We start from the raw sequence: 16,653 nt of genomic DNA on the forward strand, positions 1-16,653 counted from the left end.
TATAACCCCTCCAACAAAAAACCTCGGTTTCCACTCATCTGTGGTCTGCACAAGTCTAAAGAGCTTACACATAAATACACCAAGTTTTTTTCTGTTGTGTTGAAAGCCTATAAAACTAATGGTGCATTCAATGCCAAGTGGGACATTTGAGCTTTTTCTATAACCTAGTGCAGGGGAAGGCTTTAAACGCGACTTAGATATTGCTTGCCTGGGTTCCCTGGACAAGAGATGTGGTTTTTGATCAGCATTGGCCGACTGAATTTCTTTAGCGTAAAACAAGGAAAAAGCTCCAAGATGGTTATGATTTCAGTGACAGGTGTTGCTCATGTGATTCAGTTTGTTTTGTGTGAAACCAGCTTCCAACAACTGTTGTCTCATGATCTTAAGTCTGATTTTAGTTGCTTTTGAAGTCAAGACAGATGTTGGCATTTTAAGTTTTCTTTTCAAAGATGCATCTCTGGAAATTGTTCTTTATTTGTCATGTTTTGAGTTGCGTTTTTTTTCCCAGTAAAACTGGAAATTATTAGGGTTTTGCTACATTTTTAAAGCGTGTCTTTAAAGCTGAATGAGTTCTTCATTTTGGAGGCTTTACTGACTTCTTCTATTATCCCATGTAGAGAAAAACAAGGACAGAGCTACTGTTGAGATGCAACCACTCAACGAAGATGGAGAACCAGAGAAGAAGAAGAAGGTTCTTCCAAAAAAGGAGAAATCTGTCCTTCAGGGGAAGCTGACCAAACTGGCCGTCCAGATCGGCAGAGCAGGTACAAACAGGGGACTGGTATTCAGTTTGTTACTGGGACTATTATACCACTAGAAGCCACAATGATCTAGGATCTTACATAATGAAAAAAAATTATGGTTAAGCTAAATGTAAAATTGACACGTTTTAAAATGTTGGAATGTTTGTATTCATATGGATCTTTGTGGGTCGGTTATGTACGGAAACCCTGACAGCCAAGGGAAAAAACTTCTTTTGTTTATGTCCTGGATGGCAAGAGGGAAGAATAATTTGTCATGCCATTTCCATCTCATCCAAACAGAAAAAGAAGAAAAGTTTTTTTTTCCCCAAAGTCATCTTTTTCTTTTTCTCTTTGTTGGGTGAGAAGAGTTTTTGTCTACTTACCCTTTAACACTTAAGTGAAAAAAAAGAAACTTAATACATGTTCTGTTTCTTGGATGAGATTTAAAAAAGACTTACAAAAATCACACAATTTTTTATTTTTTTTATTTTATTTTTTTACTTTTCAGAATTTGAGCTAGAGAGAAAAACCAAGGCTAAAAAATATATTTTTCTTTTTCACTCTGTTGGTTGCTTGGTGGAGAAATTAAGGAACTATGCTGTTAAAGTGAGAAGTACTTGATATAAAAACACAATTGATCAAATTTTGAACATCACAATTTTTCTATCCTCTCCTTCAAGAGAAAAAATATTTGACAAAAATCCCACAAAATTTCACAATATTCGTGTCTTTTTTACTTCTGTTATTTTTGAAGTCGAGAGAAAAAGAACGTTTAGTCAGACTTAAAAAATGTGTCAACAGCCTTGTGTTTCAAGGCTTCCATAGTTCTGTTGAAAGTTATGCTGAATGAGATACATAACTCATCTACAAAGTCTCAGCCAAAGAACTTAAAGGCGTTTTAACCATCACTCATTGCAATCCATTTGCTTTTATTTTTCCTGTTGTTTTCCTCTCCTGTTCTCAGGTCTGTTGATGTCGGCCCTCACCGTCATCATCCTAATCACTCGCTTCCTGATCGATACCTTCTGGATTCAGGGCCTTCCCTGGTTGCAAGAGTGCGTTTCCATCTATGTGCAGTTCATGGTCAAGTTCTTCATCATCGGCGTGACTGTGCTGGTGGTGGCTGTGCCTGAGGGTCTCCCCCTGGCCGTCACCATTTCCCTAGCGTATTCGGTCAAGGTCAGTTTTGCAATGTCTGTCAGCTTCACGTCTGTCTGCATACAAAGAGATTCCAATGTCATGACTCATCTGAGTATGATTTGTGTCAGTAACTGCAAGCTGGTATTGTAGGAGCTTGTAAAAATGTTTATAACTCTGTTTCTAATTTTGTCATTTTACAACCATAAACCTTAATGCATTGCATCTTCATAAGTTTTTAATCCTCAGGTGTCATTAGCTCCTCCAGGTCCAAGTCTTTGCAACCTCCCACCAACTGCTAATAAAAGCACAATGCTGCCACTGCCATGTTTTGCCATGAGGATGGTCAGCTTAGGGTGACAGACATTGTTACAAACAGTGTAGACTGTAGACCAAAAAGTGCAATTTTGCTTTTATCTGACCAGAACATGTTATAATACATTTTGCTTCATTCCTAATGCCTTATTCACACAGCAAGATTTTAAAATTGTGGCTGCTGGAGAGTGTGAAGTATGGATTTAGGAATCTGAATTCAGTAACGCTGCTCTCTGTGTTATTTGTGTGTCAGAAAATGATGAAAGACAATAACTTGGTCCGCCACCTCGATGCCTGTGAGACAATGGGGAACGCCACAGCCATCTGCTCAGACAAGACGGGGACGCTGACCATGAACCGCATGACGGTGGTGCAGGCCTACATCGCAGGGAGACACTATACAAAAGTCCCAGAGCCGGATCTCATCCCAACCAAGATACTGGATCTGCTCATCCTGGGCATCGGGGTCAACTGCGCCTACACCACCAAGATTATGGTAAGCTTTAAAAATAGCTGCTCATTCAGGAAGCTGTGGGTTAAGTATTTAGCACACTGCCACAGTAAGCTCAGGACTCATCAAATCACAGTCTGCAGGATGCACTTGACAGACTGAAGCAGAAAAGCGGGTTTGGTTGTAGCCAGGAGTTTAGGAAGCAATGACAATTTTTTTTTTCTGGTCAGCAGATTTCTGCTTGGCTGTTACAGAATGTTGCTTTTCTTTTCTTTTCTTTTCTTTTCTTTTCTTTTCTTTTGTTTCATCTGACATTTCTAGCACAGCTTTAAAGTGCATCGATTCCACACCTTTTCTATACTACTTGGAATCTCTGATATGCCAATTTTTCTATTACCTTTTCACCCCACAGTCGTTGTGCAAACACACACAGAGTTTTACAGATCAGGACCTAAAACAAAAAGATCTTTACCAGTTGTTGAGTAATTTAGATCTAAAGTTTTAAACAAAATTTACATGACTGATTTTTATTTAAAAAAAGATGAATGCAAGATGTAAATGCTGTGTATTAAAATCTTAGTATACCTCATAATTACCAGCTTATCGAATAACTTAAATAGTCTTTTTCTGCATGTCTTTATTATGCCATTCTGTCATTATGGTGACATTTTCTGATACCATCATTACATTTGGAGACATCTCTCTCGTCACAGATCTCCTAAGGTCCAAAGACAGCCGTTAAGTTGGGAGGAGGTCTGGACCTTGAAGAGACTATTGCATTGCCATTGCCTTTCCAATCATTCTTTTATGGATTTGTTGATTTGTTTAGGATCATTGGCTTGTTAATGATGTTGTCTGGGCAAGCACCAGTTGTTGAACAAGTTTCTTCATATTTAGCTTTAGAATACTTTGGTATACAGAGAAGTTTATGTTGTCCAAGTCTAACAATTGTACATTTTCTGGCCAAGCATCTAGATTCCGTTATTGACTTATGTCTATTTTGGTAAACCTAAGTTGCTATTAAATGGGTTGCTGATATGCTGATATGTCATTTTTGCACTGCTGAATCCATAAATGACATCCATTTTTATCAATCAGGTTTTTATTCTAATTTGCTTTAGAGAAATCTGATCTTCTGACTAAACTGATGACATTTTTATGACATTATCAGTTCATTTCTGTTAATATTAATATTTCTCACGCAGAAAAGGTTTTAGGAGAAAACTTTTTTTTTCTCACAGAATGTATTAATTAGATGTCACAAACTTGGATTTGGGTAAATTGAATAATAAACACTGATAAGGGTAAGTACATGTGAATTGAACATTACGTCTTCATTGTGTAAAATTCTCTCTCTTTTCTGTCCTGATGGAATCTCTCCTCCTGCTCATGTCTCATTGATCAGATTCTCAGGAAACTGATTCCAGATTTGAGAACAAGTCAAGCATTTGATGCTCATGTTGCTCCATAGTTCAGAAAGTTGACCTGATTGAGCAAAACCAATGTGATTTTTGGATTCAGCTCACCAACATGACCCTAAAACAGTTGAAAAACCACAGACAATTTTTTTGCCTGTTGACCAGTGGAATTGCATGTTCTAAGTCCATGGTTATTTCACAAATAAGGATAAAATTCTCTACCAAAGATTCTTCTTTATAGAGGCCAATGGAAAAAGAAAAATATAAAAGCTATTCAGCACTTTTTGAAGTTGCACCACTTTAATCTACTGCTAATCATGCGATGTAGCAAAATTTTCTTTTTCCTTCCCACAGCCTCCGGAGAGAGAGGGTGGGCTGCCTCGCCAAGTAGGAAACAAAACCGAATGTGCCTTACTGGGACTCAGTCTAGACTTGAACCGAGACTACCAGAGCGTTCGAAATGAAATCCCAGAGGAGAAGCTGTTCAAGGTTTACACGTTCAACTCCGTGAGGAAATCCATGAGCACCGTGTTGAAGACCTTTGACGGCAGCTACCGAATGTTCAGTAAAGGAGCCGCTGAGATCTTGCTTAAGAAGTAGGTCCACTGCCTCTGCCTACTCAGTTCTGCACTCGTAGTCATACTCTGATCACGTGTACTGCATCTGGTTCCAGGTGCAGTAAAATCTTGACGGCCAGTGGAGAGGCCAAGATCTTCAAACCCAAGGATCGAGACCAACTAGTGAAAAATGTGATTGAGTCGATGGCATCAGAGGGGCTACGGACGATCTGTCTTGCCTACAGAGACTTCTCTATCGCTGATGGAGAGCCTGATTGGGACAACGAGGCGGAGATCCTCACTAGACTGACATGCATCGCTGTGGTTGGCATTGAAGACCCTGTACGACCTGAGGTTTGTCATCTTCCTTGGTAAACGGCTACAACTTCCAAGAGCTTTCTAAGGGTACATTCACAAAGTGGGTAAACGTGACCCAAAGTAGCTTTTCTTGCGAACTATATCCGACTTTTTCATGTCAGTCTGAACGGTCAATTTTGTACTATATATGGGAGAGACTCAAAGCAGAAAAAAAATCTGCTTTGAGCCTCTCCCATATATAGTACAAAATATCTGACTGTTTTCAAAGTGTTTGCAGTCAGAACATGTCGCATTTTATCCAACTTTTATGTCACTGATGCCTTAAGCCAGACTCAGTACATCCGGATGTAAAAAATGGTTGAAAATTATGATTATGAACTTATGAAGGAAGTCTATGTCAGTGAAGGACATCGCATCACAATCACATCACTCTTCATTCTGATTGCACATCCAAACAGACCTCTCCACAGACGCTGCATTGACTGCTCCACAAAATACCATCACTATTAGATGTGCTTTTATTTATTTTTTATTAGCTTCCTCCGTCTTGCTACGATCTTGTGTTGATACTAACGGCTCCCTTTGATGAATAAACTCTAAAACTATCCATAAACGACTCCATCCATTATGAATTCTGTAAACAGTGCTGCTGTGTGACGTCAGCATTCTTCCTTTTGCGTATGCGGGTGGAATGGGGCCTGTAAATTGAGGTTGCATTTAATTAGGTACAGAGCCCCCTAGGGGACCTGTTTTGCTTTTGCATTTTGCACATAGGTCTGTGATGCATTTCTATCTTGAAGAAAACGATATAAAACTTCAGATATTTCACCAACGAGACATTAACATACATGGAAAAACCTCATGAAATCTTTATGTTAAAGCAGAAAGTACAGTGGCCACTGTAAGAAAGATCTTCAGTATTAAATTACGCCTCATGAACTGATCAGTACATTATTGCGAGGGAACGCGAAAGAAACAATTTTCCCCATCTCCCGTAAGAGGTTCTGTAATTAGTAGTCTGAACGACCAAAAAAAAAATAATCTGATTTTAGCAAAAACTTGGAATTGAGCATCAAGACTTGTTCTGGGAAGTGGGGAATTTTTTAAGCAAAATTGTGCTTCCACATTTTGAACCAGTGCAAGGCAGTTAGAAGAGAACCGCAATAATCCAACTGGGAGGTTTTAAAAGCATGCATTACTGATTGCACATCACGTCTAGAAAGGTGTTAACGTGATCTGATGGGAACAAAAGACTTTCACATGAGGGGTCAGAGTGGAGCATTTCGGGGGAACTGATAGAACATTTGGGACTGAATAAAATCACTTTGGTTGACATTATAATAAATGTTGAGGAGGCAACTATGGAACTACTGTCATTTCATAGTGGAGCAGTTCAACAACTGGTGTCTATCTGCATGCGGTGCAGATAGACTCCCCTCCGGGTTGACCCTCTGTGCATCTGTTCTTTGTTGTTCACCTAAGGTACCAGAAGCTATCAGAAAGTGCCAGAGGGCTGGGATCACTGTCCGCATGGTGACTGGAGACAATATCAACACTGCTAGAGCCATCGCCAGCAAATGTGGCATTTTACAACCTGGAGACGACTTCCTGTGCATAGAGGGGAAAGAGTTCAACCAGCGGATCCGCAACGAGTCGGGCGAGGTCAGACAAATGACAGCGGAAAAGGCTTGAAGCAAAGAAGTGTGAAAATCTAATTCTGCCCCTGCCTGTGTACGTCACGTCGTTTTCTGTGGTGACTGCTTGCAAATCAGATCAAAGATTTTTCTCTCCTTCGTCTCGTCAGATCGAGCAGGAGCGTATCGATAAGATTTGGCCCAAATTGAGAGTCCTTGCCCGGTCATCCCCAATGGACAAACACACTCTGGTTAAAGGTCAGTGAAGTATAAATCAATCCAGAAATAATGGGGTGGCAGGTTTACTCACTTAGACAGTGCTGTGAAAGGTATTCCACCACACTCGGGTGGTTTCAACTGCTTTCAAGGGTTTACAGCAACTAGCAAGGAGGTTGTTCACATTCCTGTGGAGGAATTTTAACCGGCTTTCCAAAGCAACCTTGTTCTTATTCAGCCACATTGGAGAGTTCAGAGCATGGTCTGCCTGCCAGAGGCTCTAAATCAGATTTTAACCTTCATTTTGTACTTTTTCAGCCATTCAGAGTTGCATTCTGGTGCCCTGAGAGGTTTTGCACTGTAGTGATAAGATTTTCTTTCACAATGTTCTTGTAAAGAGCAGAATTTGTCTTTATCAGTTTCAGCAGGTTATTGATGGGACCTTCCAAAAACTTATCAGTATTACTTTTTCAGAATTCCTCAAGCTCTATCAAGATGTTACTTTAGTAAATGTGAGATGGGCCCTCTGTGAGGTTTTTTTATTTCCTATTTTGGTCAGCATTGGTTTTTGACTTTAGCCTTTATCATGTTCTCAGAAAGGTTTCATGTAGTCATTTTCTTGAATCTTCAGGTCATACACAAATCACGAAGAAGAAGAGGATAAGGAGTAGTTGGAGTATGATGTTGCAGCATTGCATGTGTGAACAAACTTATTCATGTGTGACTTTAATTGCGTCTCTTATTTAGCAGAAACAAAGCACTTGTGTATTTTTGACATTAGCGGAACAAATAGTTTTGCCCACAGCTCCTCTTTTTCTCTTCAACTGTCACACCTCGTAAACAGCACCAGTGGGTTCATTTCAGAAAAACACCATACCAACAGTAAAATGTGGTGGTGGAAGTGTAATGATCTGGAGGTATTAAATGGAACAATGAATTCTGCTGTCAACCAAAACTTCCTGAAGGAGAACGACCGGCCATCTGTTTGGGACCTTAAGCTGAAGTAAACTTGGGTTCTGCAGCAAGACAAAGACCTAAAACACAAGTCCTTCTTTACATGGGTGAAGAAAAACAAAATGAAGGTGTAAGAAGGCTGTTCATGCTGCCGGGAAACCCTGCAGTGTGGCTGGATTAGAACAGTTCTGTAAAGATAAGTGGGTAAAATTGACAAAAAGTGGGCTGGAAACAACTCAATAGTGTCATTGTTCTTTCACCTGTGCGATCTCTTTTTTGTTTTAAAGGTATCATTGACAGCACAGTGCTGGAGCAGAGGCAGGTTGTCGCAGTAACAGGAGATGGCACAAACGATGGCCCCGCCCTCAAGAAAGCAGATGTCGGCTTTGCTATGGTACAGCGTTTTACATTCCTGAACAATGTGCACCTGTTAGCATTTCCGGGGGATTTATATTCATGAACACTTCAAACGTGTCCTGGCCCTAACGCTCAGCTGCCGATCTACAGGGCATCGCAGGGACCGACGTAGCAAAGGAGGCGTCCGACATCATCCTGACAGACGACAACTTCTCCAGCATCGTCAAGGCCGTCATGTGGGGCCGAAACGTGTACGACAGCATTTCCAAGTTCCTGCAATTCCAACTCACGGTCAATGTGGTTGCTGTCACCGTGGCCATCACCGGAGCCTGCATTACCCAGGTCAGACATACACAACATAACACACTTTCAGAATATTGACATGTATTAACATAGCATAACATTTTCATTGGGGAACTTTTGGCAAAATCGATAGACACGTTTCACAGATGTTATATCTAGAACTTGCTATACTAGATATAGCTGTAAAAAATGTTTTTTTTTAATTTCTTGAAATTGTTACAAATACGTAAACACTTCCATTTTTATGTCATCACAATGATGCATTTTAATAATGGTTCAGTTTTCCCTTTGGTTACTTCAGGATTCTGTACAATATATCTAAGATGCTATGAAAATTACATTTCCTAACTTGATTTAATCCATCCTCGTGTCGTTGTCTCAAAAAATATACACAGAATAATCAAGAACTAAACAGTTCATCCAGGGCTTAAAGAGCTCCGGCCGGATTTCCGGCTTTTGACCAAACGGTCCGCCTCAACTAAACTAGTCTCCGGGCTTAAAGAGCTCCGTCTACAAAGATGTCTGCCAATCAGAATTCTAGCTCCCGTGTTCTTGACCAGTGACTGTAAAACGCTTTGTAGAAAAGAAGCGCAGGCGTTCAGTTCGGCGATTAAATCAAATGCTATATGAAAGAAGGTGGAGTTGCCTCACCCGGTAAAGAAACACTTTTACTTGAGAAAGGAATTAAAAACAAGTGGCGCTGGGCATGGCTAGGGGAAAGGGGACAAGACGGGAAGCTGGCGGAAAGTTTTACAACAGGGGGCGCTGGGATTCTTTTGGGGGGCGTTTGGTCGAAGGTAAACTTTACACCTTACAATCACAACAATACCAGTTTAGACTTTGAGCAACTTGCTAAAACTGTATTTCGTAGCATTAATTTTATAGCGTTAACACCGGAGCTGTATGTGGTCCGGTATGAAACGCGGGTGATAGAACAACGGTACCACAGCACTTTTAAATTTCAATAATCAGAATGCAGAAATTGTTTCCGTTGTTTTAAAAGGTTTATGTCAGTCTGCCTTTTCCCCATTAATACACTTCCCGACCGCCCTGCACCTAAGGGGCTTAAAAAAAAGAAAAAAGACGCGCACATTGTGCAAAACTCTGAAACAGGAGAAGCGGGACATAAAACGGAGCGACGAACTAGATGTGAATTATGGCATAAAAACAGAGAATCCGATGCTGAACAGTGAAAAATCAGCACATGATGTGAAACACATGATGATTAGGCAGCGCAGCAGGTGATGAGTGAAGATTACTGAGCGTCAATAAACGATCAAATAAATCTAGCAACAGGAAAGAAACTAAAGTGGACATAGCAATAAACCAAGAGAGGATAATACTAATCAAAGGAAACTAAATGGAAATGAATGAAGAACAAAATGCAAGAATAAACTAAGAAACCAAAGTAAATACAGAGGAATAAACTGGTATGGCAAGACCTTTCAAGCTACTTAATACAGATATGACTGTATGGCAAGAATAAACAGACACTATTTCCAGATAAAAGGTAAAATAATATTGTTGAAATGTCATGCGTTTGTTGAGACCACATCTAGTACTGAGAATAAATATATCTTACAGACCATAACAGTAAATAACTTATCACTTATTTATGTTTTTAATTAGATTTGATATATTTATTTCTTCAATATTATTTTTCATGTCAGTGTTAATGTCATGAGTCTGATGACTCCATGACACTTTCAATTTGACTCATTAGGACTTGATTAAGAACCACATTTGTTCTTTGTAATCTCTGTCCAGTAAAACTATTAATCTATAAATAAATAGACAGGTTTATATAAAGATATAATCCATGATTCTGTCTCATATTTGTATGGCATTAAAAGGATCTGGAACTTTTGTTTTTCCACTGAAAGCTCTGGTTTGCACAATAAATGCCATGTGGGTGAAGTTTTATGGATGATACTCTGATGTCCCATTCTCCTGAAGGCAGCACAGAGCTGCACCCACAGAAACACTGAAGAGAAGAAGAGTTATACAGTTCTATCCATGTTTTAATGTTGCAGAGCTCAGTCGTTATAGATCAAATAGATCAAAGTTTAAACTGGCATGTTGTTCATCTTTTATCTGGTCATTTTGTGGCATATTTAACAGCTAGAAAATGGAAAAGAATAAGAATATTTTTTCCACTCTGATTGGCTGCTGTTAGGCCTACCAATTTTAACTTGAATGTTCATTGCATTTTCTTAGACGCCTGTGAAAATAATTTCTATTCCCATGACTTTTTTATTCTCTGGGAAATTACCTTGATGATAAATACAGAAACGAGCATAAAAATCAAAACATCTACAATAGTGACAGTAATATTAATAATAAAATAATAGTCAGTGCAAAGTAGCCTACAAATTCTTTGTTGGGGGCGATGAGGGACCTGGATAAAGGCTAGAGGGGCGCTGGCCTGAAAAAGGTTGAGAAACACTGATTTAGTTGGTAATGTTGCATGTTCTAAATTACTTGCAAAGACATTGACTAAAAGGACTCTTATTTAATGCTGATTGATATTTGCCTGTAAGGCAAACCTGTAGGGCACAGACATTTTACATTTTGTTTCGAGTTGAAATGTACTGAAGTCTTATTTAAGTTTGAGTGTTTAGCTTGTTAATTGTATTGTTAGAAGCAATGGTTTGTACTATTCAGACACTTTTTATTAAACTGTGGCAACAGCAACGGCATAGTTAATTTCTATCATCACTATAAGTTTTAGGCTCAGGATTTTTTTTTTTACTTTAAGCACTGAGGACATCTCTGTGTCCATTTCCAGGATTCTCCTCTGAAAGCTGTGCAGATGTTATGGGTCAACCTCATCATGGACACCTTCGCCTCATTGGCCCTCGCCACGGAGCCGCCGACCGAGGCGCTGCTGCTCAGGAACCCGTACGGGCGCAACGAGCCACTCATCTCGCGCACCATGATGAAGAACATCCTGGGCCACGCCGTCTACCAGCTGACACTGATCTTCACGCTGCTCTTTGTCGGTCAGTCAAAACACAGATTCTTGGTATGTTTGAGTGCAAAGGGATTTAAAGGATCAGTGTTATGTAAAATCAACTTGTTTGAGCTTTCCATCATGTTATAATGTCACTCCATCAAAAACAGACCAGGAGTGCTGCCTTGATTATTTCACGCATGTTTGAGAGAACCTTTAATGTCCAGTGGCAGCCATTTAGCTGTGCTAAACGCCTGGTTGAACCTTCTTGGAGAAGCTTTTCCCTCCCCATGAATCCCCAACTCAGCTCCTTCAGACTAGCCAGCAGCAATTAGCAAACACCTGGTGGAACTGAGCATCAGCCGAGCTCATTATACGAGCTACTTCTCAGTGAAATGTTGGTTAAAAAAACTTATTAAAGAGTTAATAGAGGAGCCATGTTGTGAGGCAGAGTTTCAGAATGAGCAGGAATTTTTAAAGCGACAGATGCCCAATTTCAAAGCGTTTGATTAGGAAATGGAAAAATTTCTTTTAAATCATATTTTATAGAAATAGAATTTTTATCACAACTGAAAATAACACAGTTACTTGATAGTGCTATAAAATGCCACAGTGTTCTTAGAAAATACATAATAGTCCCCCATTAGCAAACTAGACATTATAGAGAATATTAGATTTTTACCTAGTAAGAGACTGATGAGCATTTGGTATGGGTTTTTTTATTCATTTATTTTGGGTGATTTGTAAAATCCTCATAGGACACTGATCTTCATCCCGTTCTTCTGTAGGTGAAAAGATGTTCGACATCGACTCCGGGAGGAACGCCCCGCTTCACGCTCCGCCCTCTGAACACTACACCATTGTGTTCAACACGTTCGTCCTCATGCAGATCTTCAACGAGTTCAACGCTCGCAAGATCCATGGAGAGCGGAATGTCTTCAAGGGTGTTTTCAACAACCCCATCTTCTGCTCCATTATCCTGGGAACCCTTATTGTACAGGTAACCCTTCACTGGCAAGGACTTTGTACCACTGGGTGAATCGACACTGTGAGGGCATCAAACCTTGTTTTTTGGTCTCTCCAGGTGTTTATTGTGCACTTTGGTGGTAAAGCTTTCAGCTGTGTACCTCTGACCATAGAACAGTGGCTCTGGTGCGTCTTCCTGGGCCTTGGTAGTCTCATTTGGGGGCAGGTAGGATAATCTTTTACTTGGCCAATGTTATTTGAATTGTAAATATGAGACCAAAACCAGAACTCATGCCAATTACAGCGAGTGTGTCCATAGAATTACGTTTTCTTTCGTACTTGGATGAGATTATGATGAGTTTAAAGCACATTTCTTTTTATTTACTTTGTGCAAACGAGCAATATATTTGGTACCTTTTGTCCTAGAATGCAATTCTCACAACTCTTGAACTGTTAGTGCACAGCTTTGCTTTTGTTTTTTATAGATAAAACTAATAAGAAGATTGTTGAACCTGAACCAATTCAAAGGTTCTCAAAGATGAAGTTTACAGGCCCTTAATGCTCACTTACAGCTTTTTTTTTACTAAGTAGCAGCAAGCAACCCTGGGCTCAAAAGATCAGAAATCCTCAAATGTGAATCAGATTTTTTTTTATTCTCACTAATGTTAAGTCAACTAAAACAAACTCAAAAGAAAAACTGCATACAAAGCATGGATTACACCATTAATCCACTTTTTAAAAATACATTTTTAAAGGTAGATGAAATCACTTTTAAAGTAGGAATAAGCCGTTAAGAATGATCTGAAAAGTGAGTTCAGATGAGGAAATTTAGAAGCAACAAAGTTTTTTTTAAAAGTGTCATTTTTACAGGGAAGCTGTGGCAGCTGTTCCAGTTTTCCTGTGAAAATTACACATGCTGAGTAGATTAATTTATAGTGAATTACATTAATTATCTGTTAAGTTTACAAAAAGAAAAGGTTAATTTTGCATAGCAGTGTTCTTTAGAAAAAGACCCTTTCTTGTATTATTTACCTCTAATAAATACTTCTAGTGCCTCAATAACTGGCAAAATTAACAGGGAAATATCAAAGAAAAGCAAATTAATTTAAACTGGTAGAACCACAGAAAACGTTTGCATTTGAATGTGCATTCTGTGCAGCATTTACTGCATTTTGAAAGTTAAACTCGACTGTTAGGGAAATGAAACAATGAAACATGATCTTAGCTGTAGTTCTGCTCTAGTTCTTGAACGTCTTGAAGTTCTCCTGTGTCAAAAACAACAATATATCATAAATCGGGATTTTATTGATCTGAGGATTACAGAAGACAAATATGTACTTTTTGTTGTTTCTGGAGCCTATTGTATTATGACTGCATCTGCTGTGGTTGTCTGGTGTAACGTTGCTGTGTTGTTGTGACGTCACCATCCATCTCCGGAGGAAATAAACAGTTCTAACATCCGACTCACATGTGAACAAAAACGTAACAGAATAGTTAAGTATTTTCTGTGCTTACTTTAAATTTAAGCGTTTATCTTGTAGAATTTTGGCCGTCAACTAGAATGCAGGAAATTATCTTAGTTTGCCGGATAAATCATCTTAACAAAGTAGGTCATCTGGTCACCCCAGCTGACCTCAGAGTGGGGTTTGTTTTTGTGTCTCTGACTGGTTTGTAATCTGGTTCCTCTCCCAGCTGGTGTCCAGCGTCCCCACCAGCTGGCTGCGGTTCCTGAAAACAGCCGGTCATGGCACCCAGCAGGAGGAGATCCCAGAGGAAGAGCTGGAGGAGCTTCAAGACAAAGACGAGATTGACCATGCTGAGATGGAGCTGAGGAGGGGTCAGGCGCTGTGGTGCCGCAGCCTCAACCGGATCCAGACGCAGGTACAGCGCTGCAGCTTGAGAAAACTTCTGCTGTTGTTGTTGCTGATGATAATGTCTGTTTTGTTACTGAAACTTTTAGCTCCCTCTCTCTGTGTGTGGATATGCAGGAAAATATTTTTCAAAATGTGGCTTTATTGCCGTCACACATTTCAAATGTATAACAATGGCAAAAAGTTTCAACAAGGCCACGGATTCATTTAGAATACTCTGATCAAGAATTCTGTGTTGATAAACTCTACAGATTTAGCAAGATTTGAGTATAAAGTATAATTTCTAAAGAAGAAATAGAGGTGGGAAAAGTAGCCAAAAATTGTACTCAAGTAACAGAAGCACTACTTCAACATATTTTTACTCAAGTAGAAGTAAAAATTGAAAATTGAAATTACTAAAGTAAAAGTAAAAAAGTATTTGGTAAAACGTCTACTCAAGTACTGAGTAACTGATCAAATTATCAATCATTTAATATTTAAAAATGACATAATAAGACCTAAATTTAAAATTAAGTGTAAATTTTGGTATTTTAAGGAGCAAAATGACAACAATTCATAAAAGTAACAAAAAAATTACAAAATCAGACAAAATATTTTTTAAATCAGTTTCTTTAGCAAAAACTCCAGGTGTGTGTCTGGTGAATTTTTGGTTCTAACATATTTGTTCTTCATTCACTGAAGTAACTCACACTGGGTTGAGGATACAGAAATTTTACTCAAGTAAGAGTAGAGAATTGCTCAAGTAAAAGTAAAAAAGTCCATTGTAGTAAAAATAGGCCTAAAAGTATTTTTTAACATAAAAGTCACTCAAGTAAATATATTTGAGCTAATGTAACTAGTTACTACCCAACTTTGAGAATAATTATACTGTAAACAAACCGCATATGAGACAAACAGCTGCTAGATGTAATAATATTAATTATTTAAAAAGTATCTCGTAGTGCTTTTTTAGTTTGACAGGACATAATGATAATTTTAACACAAATGTGTTAAACACACACATTTGTGTTAAAAATGTGTGTGTTTAACACACACATTTAACACACACACACACACACATATATATATATATATATATATATATATATATATATATATATATATGTGTGCAGGGGGCTTCCTGGACAGGGTGGCAGTCTAAATTTCTTTATTTCTAAAAGAAATTTATTTATTTATTTAACATAAAAGTTACATACAGCAGCTTTAATAGAAGAATGATTTCAGTTTCTGAAATGCTCCTTTAATCACCTTCCACTCCTCTTTGTCTGGTAGATTCGTGTTGTGAACGCCTTCAGAGACAGCGTGTCTCCTTACGAGGGCCTGGAGACGCCAGAGTCACGCAGCTCCATCCACAACTTCATGAGTCACCCCGAGTTCCGCATCGAGGACTTAGAAACCCAGATCCCGCTGATTGACGAGAACGAGGACGAGGACGACCCGCCCACCAAGCGGAACTCCATCATTCCGCCGCCACTGACACTGACCGGACTGTCCAACCTGCAGCCTCCGCCGTCCTCGCCCAACCAGAACAATAACGCGTTGGAGCGCATCATCCCGCTGCACAGAGATGGCTCCCGGTCCGGCCTAATCCCACCTAACTCGGCAGGACTGCCACCCTGTCCAGGAAGCCCCCTGCACAGTCTGGAGACCTCCCTCTGAAGCAGCCGCTTTCTGTTGTTTGTCATGTTGAACATTTTCAAAACAGACTCCTCTGATTGATTCAGGACTTCCAAGGGACAGTAATGTCTCCACAAGTCTGTTTGTGGTTCTGTTCAGACTGAACCCATGTTCAAACAGACTGCATTTTTTTATTAATAGATATGAACTCTGCATATGTAATTTAGAAGAGTGTTTGTGAGGTGATTCGTGTAAATTCAAATTCAGTTTTATATGTAAATATTGTCGATGTGGCCAGAGTTTATTTAAAAAAGATTGTTTCTGATAAGCTAAGTTATCTGTTAGGGACACGTTCAGATTGTTTCTGTGTTAACTTGTAACTGCAAGAGTAAGTGACTAAAAATCAGTTGTATTTTATTTGTTTCATCCGGTAGTTAGACAGGTTTGGAGTAAACGTGTGTTTCTTTTTAATGTTGTGTTTTTTATGTCTTAGGTTGGAGGAACATTGTCATTAAAAGATCAAAAACTAACTGCTGGATGAGAGGGTTTTTGAAAAATGGCTGGACTTCCTAGATTATTATTTTTAAAAATGTTTTAGTCTGGTTACTTTACTAAACAAGTAATGGGTCAAAAAATGGAACGATCAATTTCTGGGATGTTTTAGAAACACAGGGTTTCCAAGCCAACGAGAAGAACTAAATCCTCAGCCAGTCTGCTCACCTCTGAGAATCAGCCACAGCAAATGTCTTTATTTTGACCGACACTAACAAAGAGAGACCAGGGTCACATAGTCATATGTAAAATTAAGCAGACACTCAGACAGTGGGATCAGTGGTATGAGCC

At 39.1% G+C, this 16,653-nt stretch overlaps 1 protein-coding gene across 2 annotated transcripts in view; it reads left to right on the top strand.

Annotated features, from left to right (window-relative positions):
- Nucleotides 1–16,340, top strand: part of LOC103465674 (plasma membrane calcium-transporting ATPase 1-like) — a 36,061-nt gene extending 19,721 nt beyond the window's left edge. For both annotated transcript variants that reach the window (XM_081607591.1, XM_081607592.1), the window contains exons 8-21: nucleotides 618–764; nucleotides 1,708–1,922; nucleotides 2,449–2,691; nucleotides 4,419–4,660; nucleotides 4,738–4,975; nucleotides 6,422–6,601; nucleotides 6,744–6,831; nucleotides 8,031–8,137; nucleotides 8,251–8,442; nucleotides 11,192–11,405; nucleotides 12,145–12,356; nucleotides 12,441–12,548; nucleotides 14,015–14,203; nucleotides 15,466–16,340. In XM_081607591.1, the coding sequence (XP_081463717.1) occupies nucleotides 618–764; nucleotides 1,708–1,922; nucleotides 2,449–2,691; nucleotides 4,419–4,660; nucleotides 4,738–4,975; nucleotides 6,422–6,601; nucleotides 6,744–6,831; nucleotides 8,031–8,137; nucleotides 8,251–8,442; nucleotides 11,192–11,405; nucleotides 12,145–12,356; nucleotides 12,441–12,548; nucleotides 14,015–14,203; nucleotides 15,466–15,852 (2,762 nt within the window). In that variant the 3' untranslated portion in view covers nucleotides 15,853–16,340. The remainder of the gene's footprint in view (nucleotides 1–617; nucleotides 765–1,707; nucleotides 1,923–2,448; nucleotides 2,692–4,418; nucleotides 4,661–4,737; nucleotides 4,976–6,421; nucleotides 6,602–6,743; nucleotides 6,832–8,030; nucleotides 8,138–8,250; nucleotides 8,443–11,191; nucleotides 11,406–12,144; nucleotides 12,357–12,440; nucleotides 12,549–14,014; nucleotides 14,204–15,465) is intronic.
- Nucleotides 16,341–16,653: the final 313 nt, after the last annotated feature.

This window comes from Poecilia reticulata, chromosome 6, assembly GCF_904066995.2.
Source record: "Poecilia reticulata chromosome 6, P_reticulata-male-v2, whole genome shotgun sequence".
Taxonomy (NCBI): Eukaryota; Metazoa; Chordata; class Actinopteri; order Cyprinodontiformes; family Poeciliidae; genus Poecilia; species Poecilia reticulata.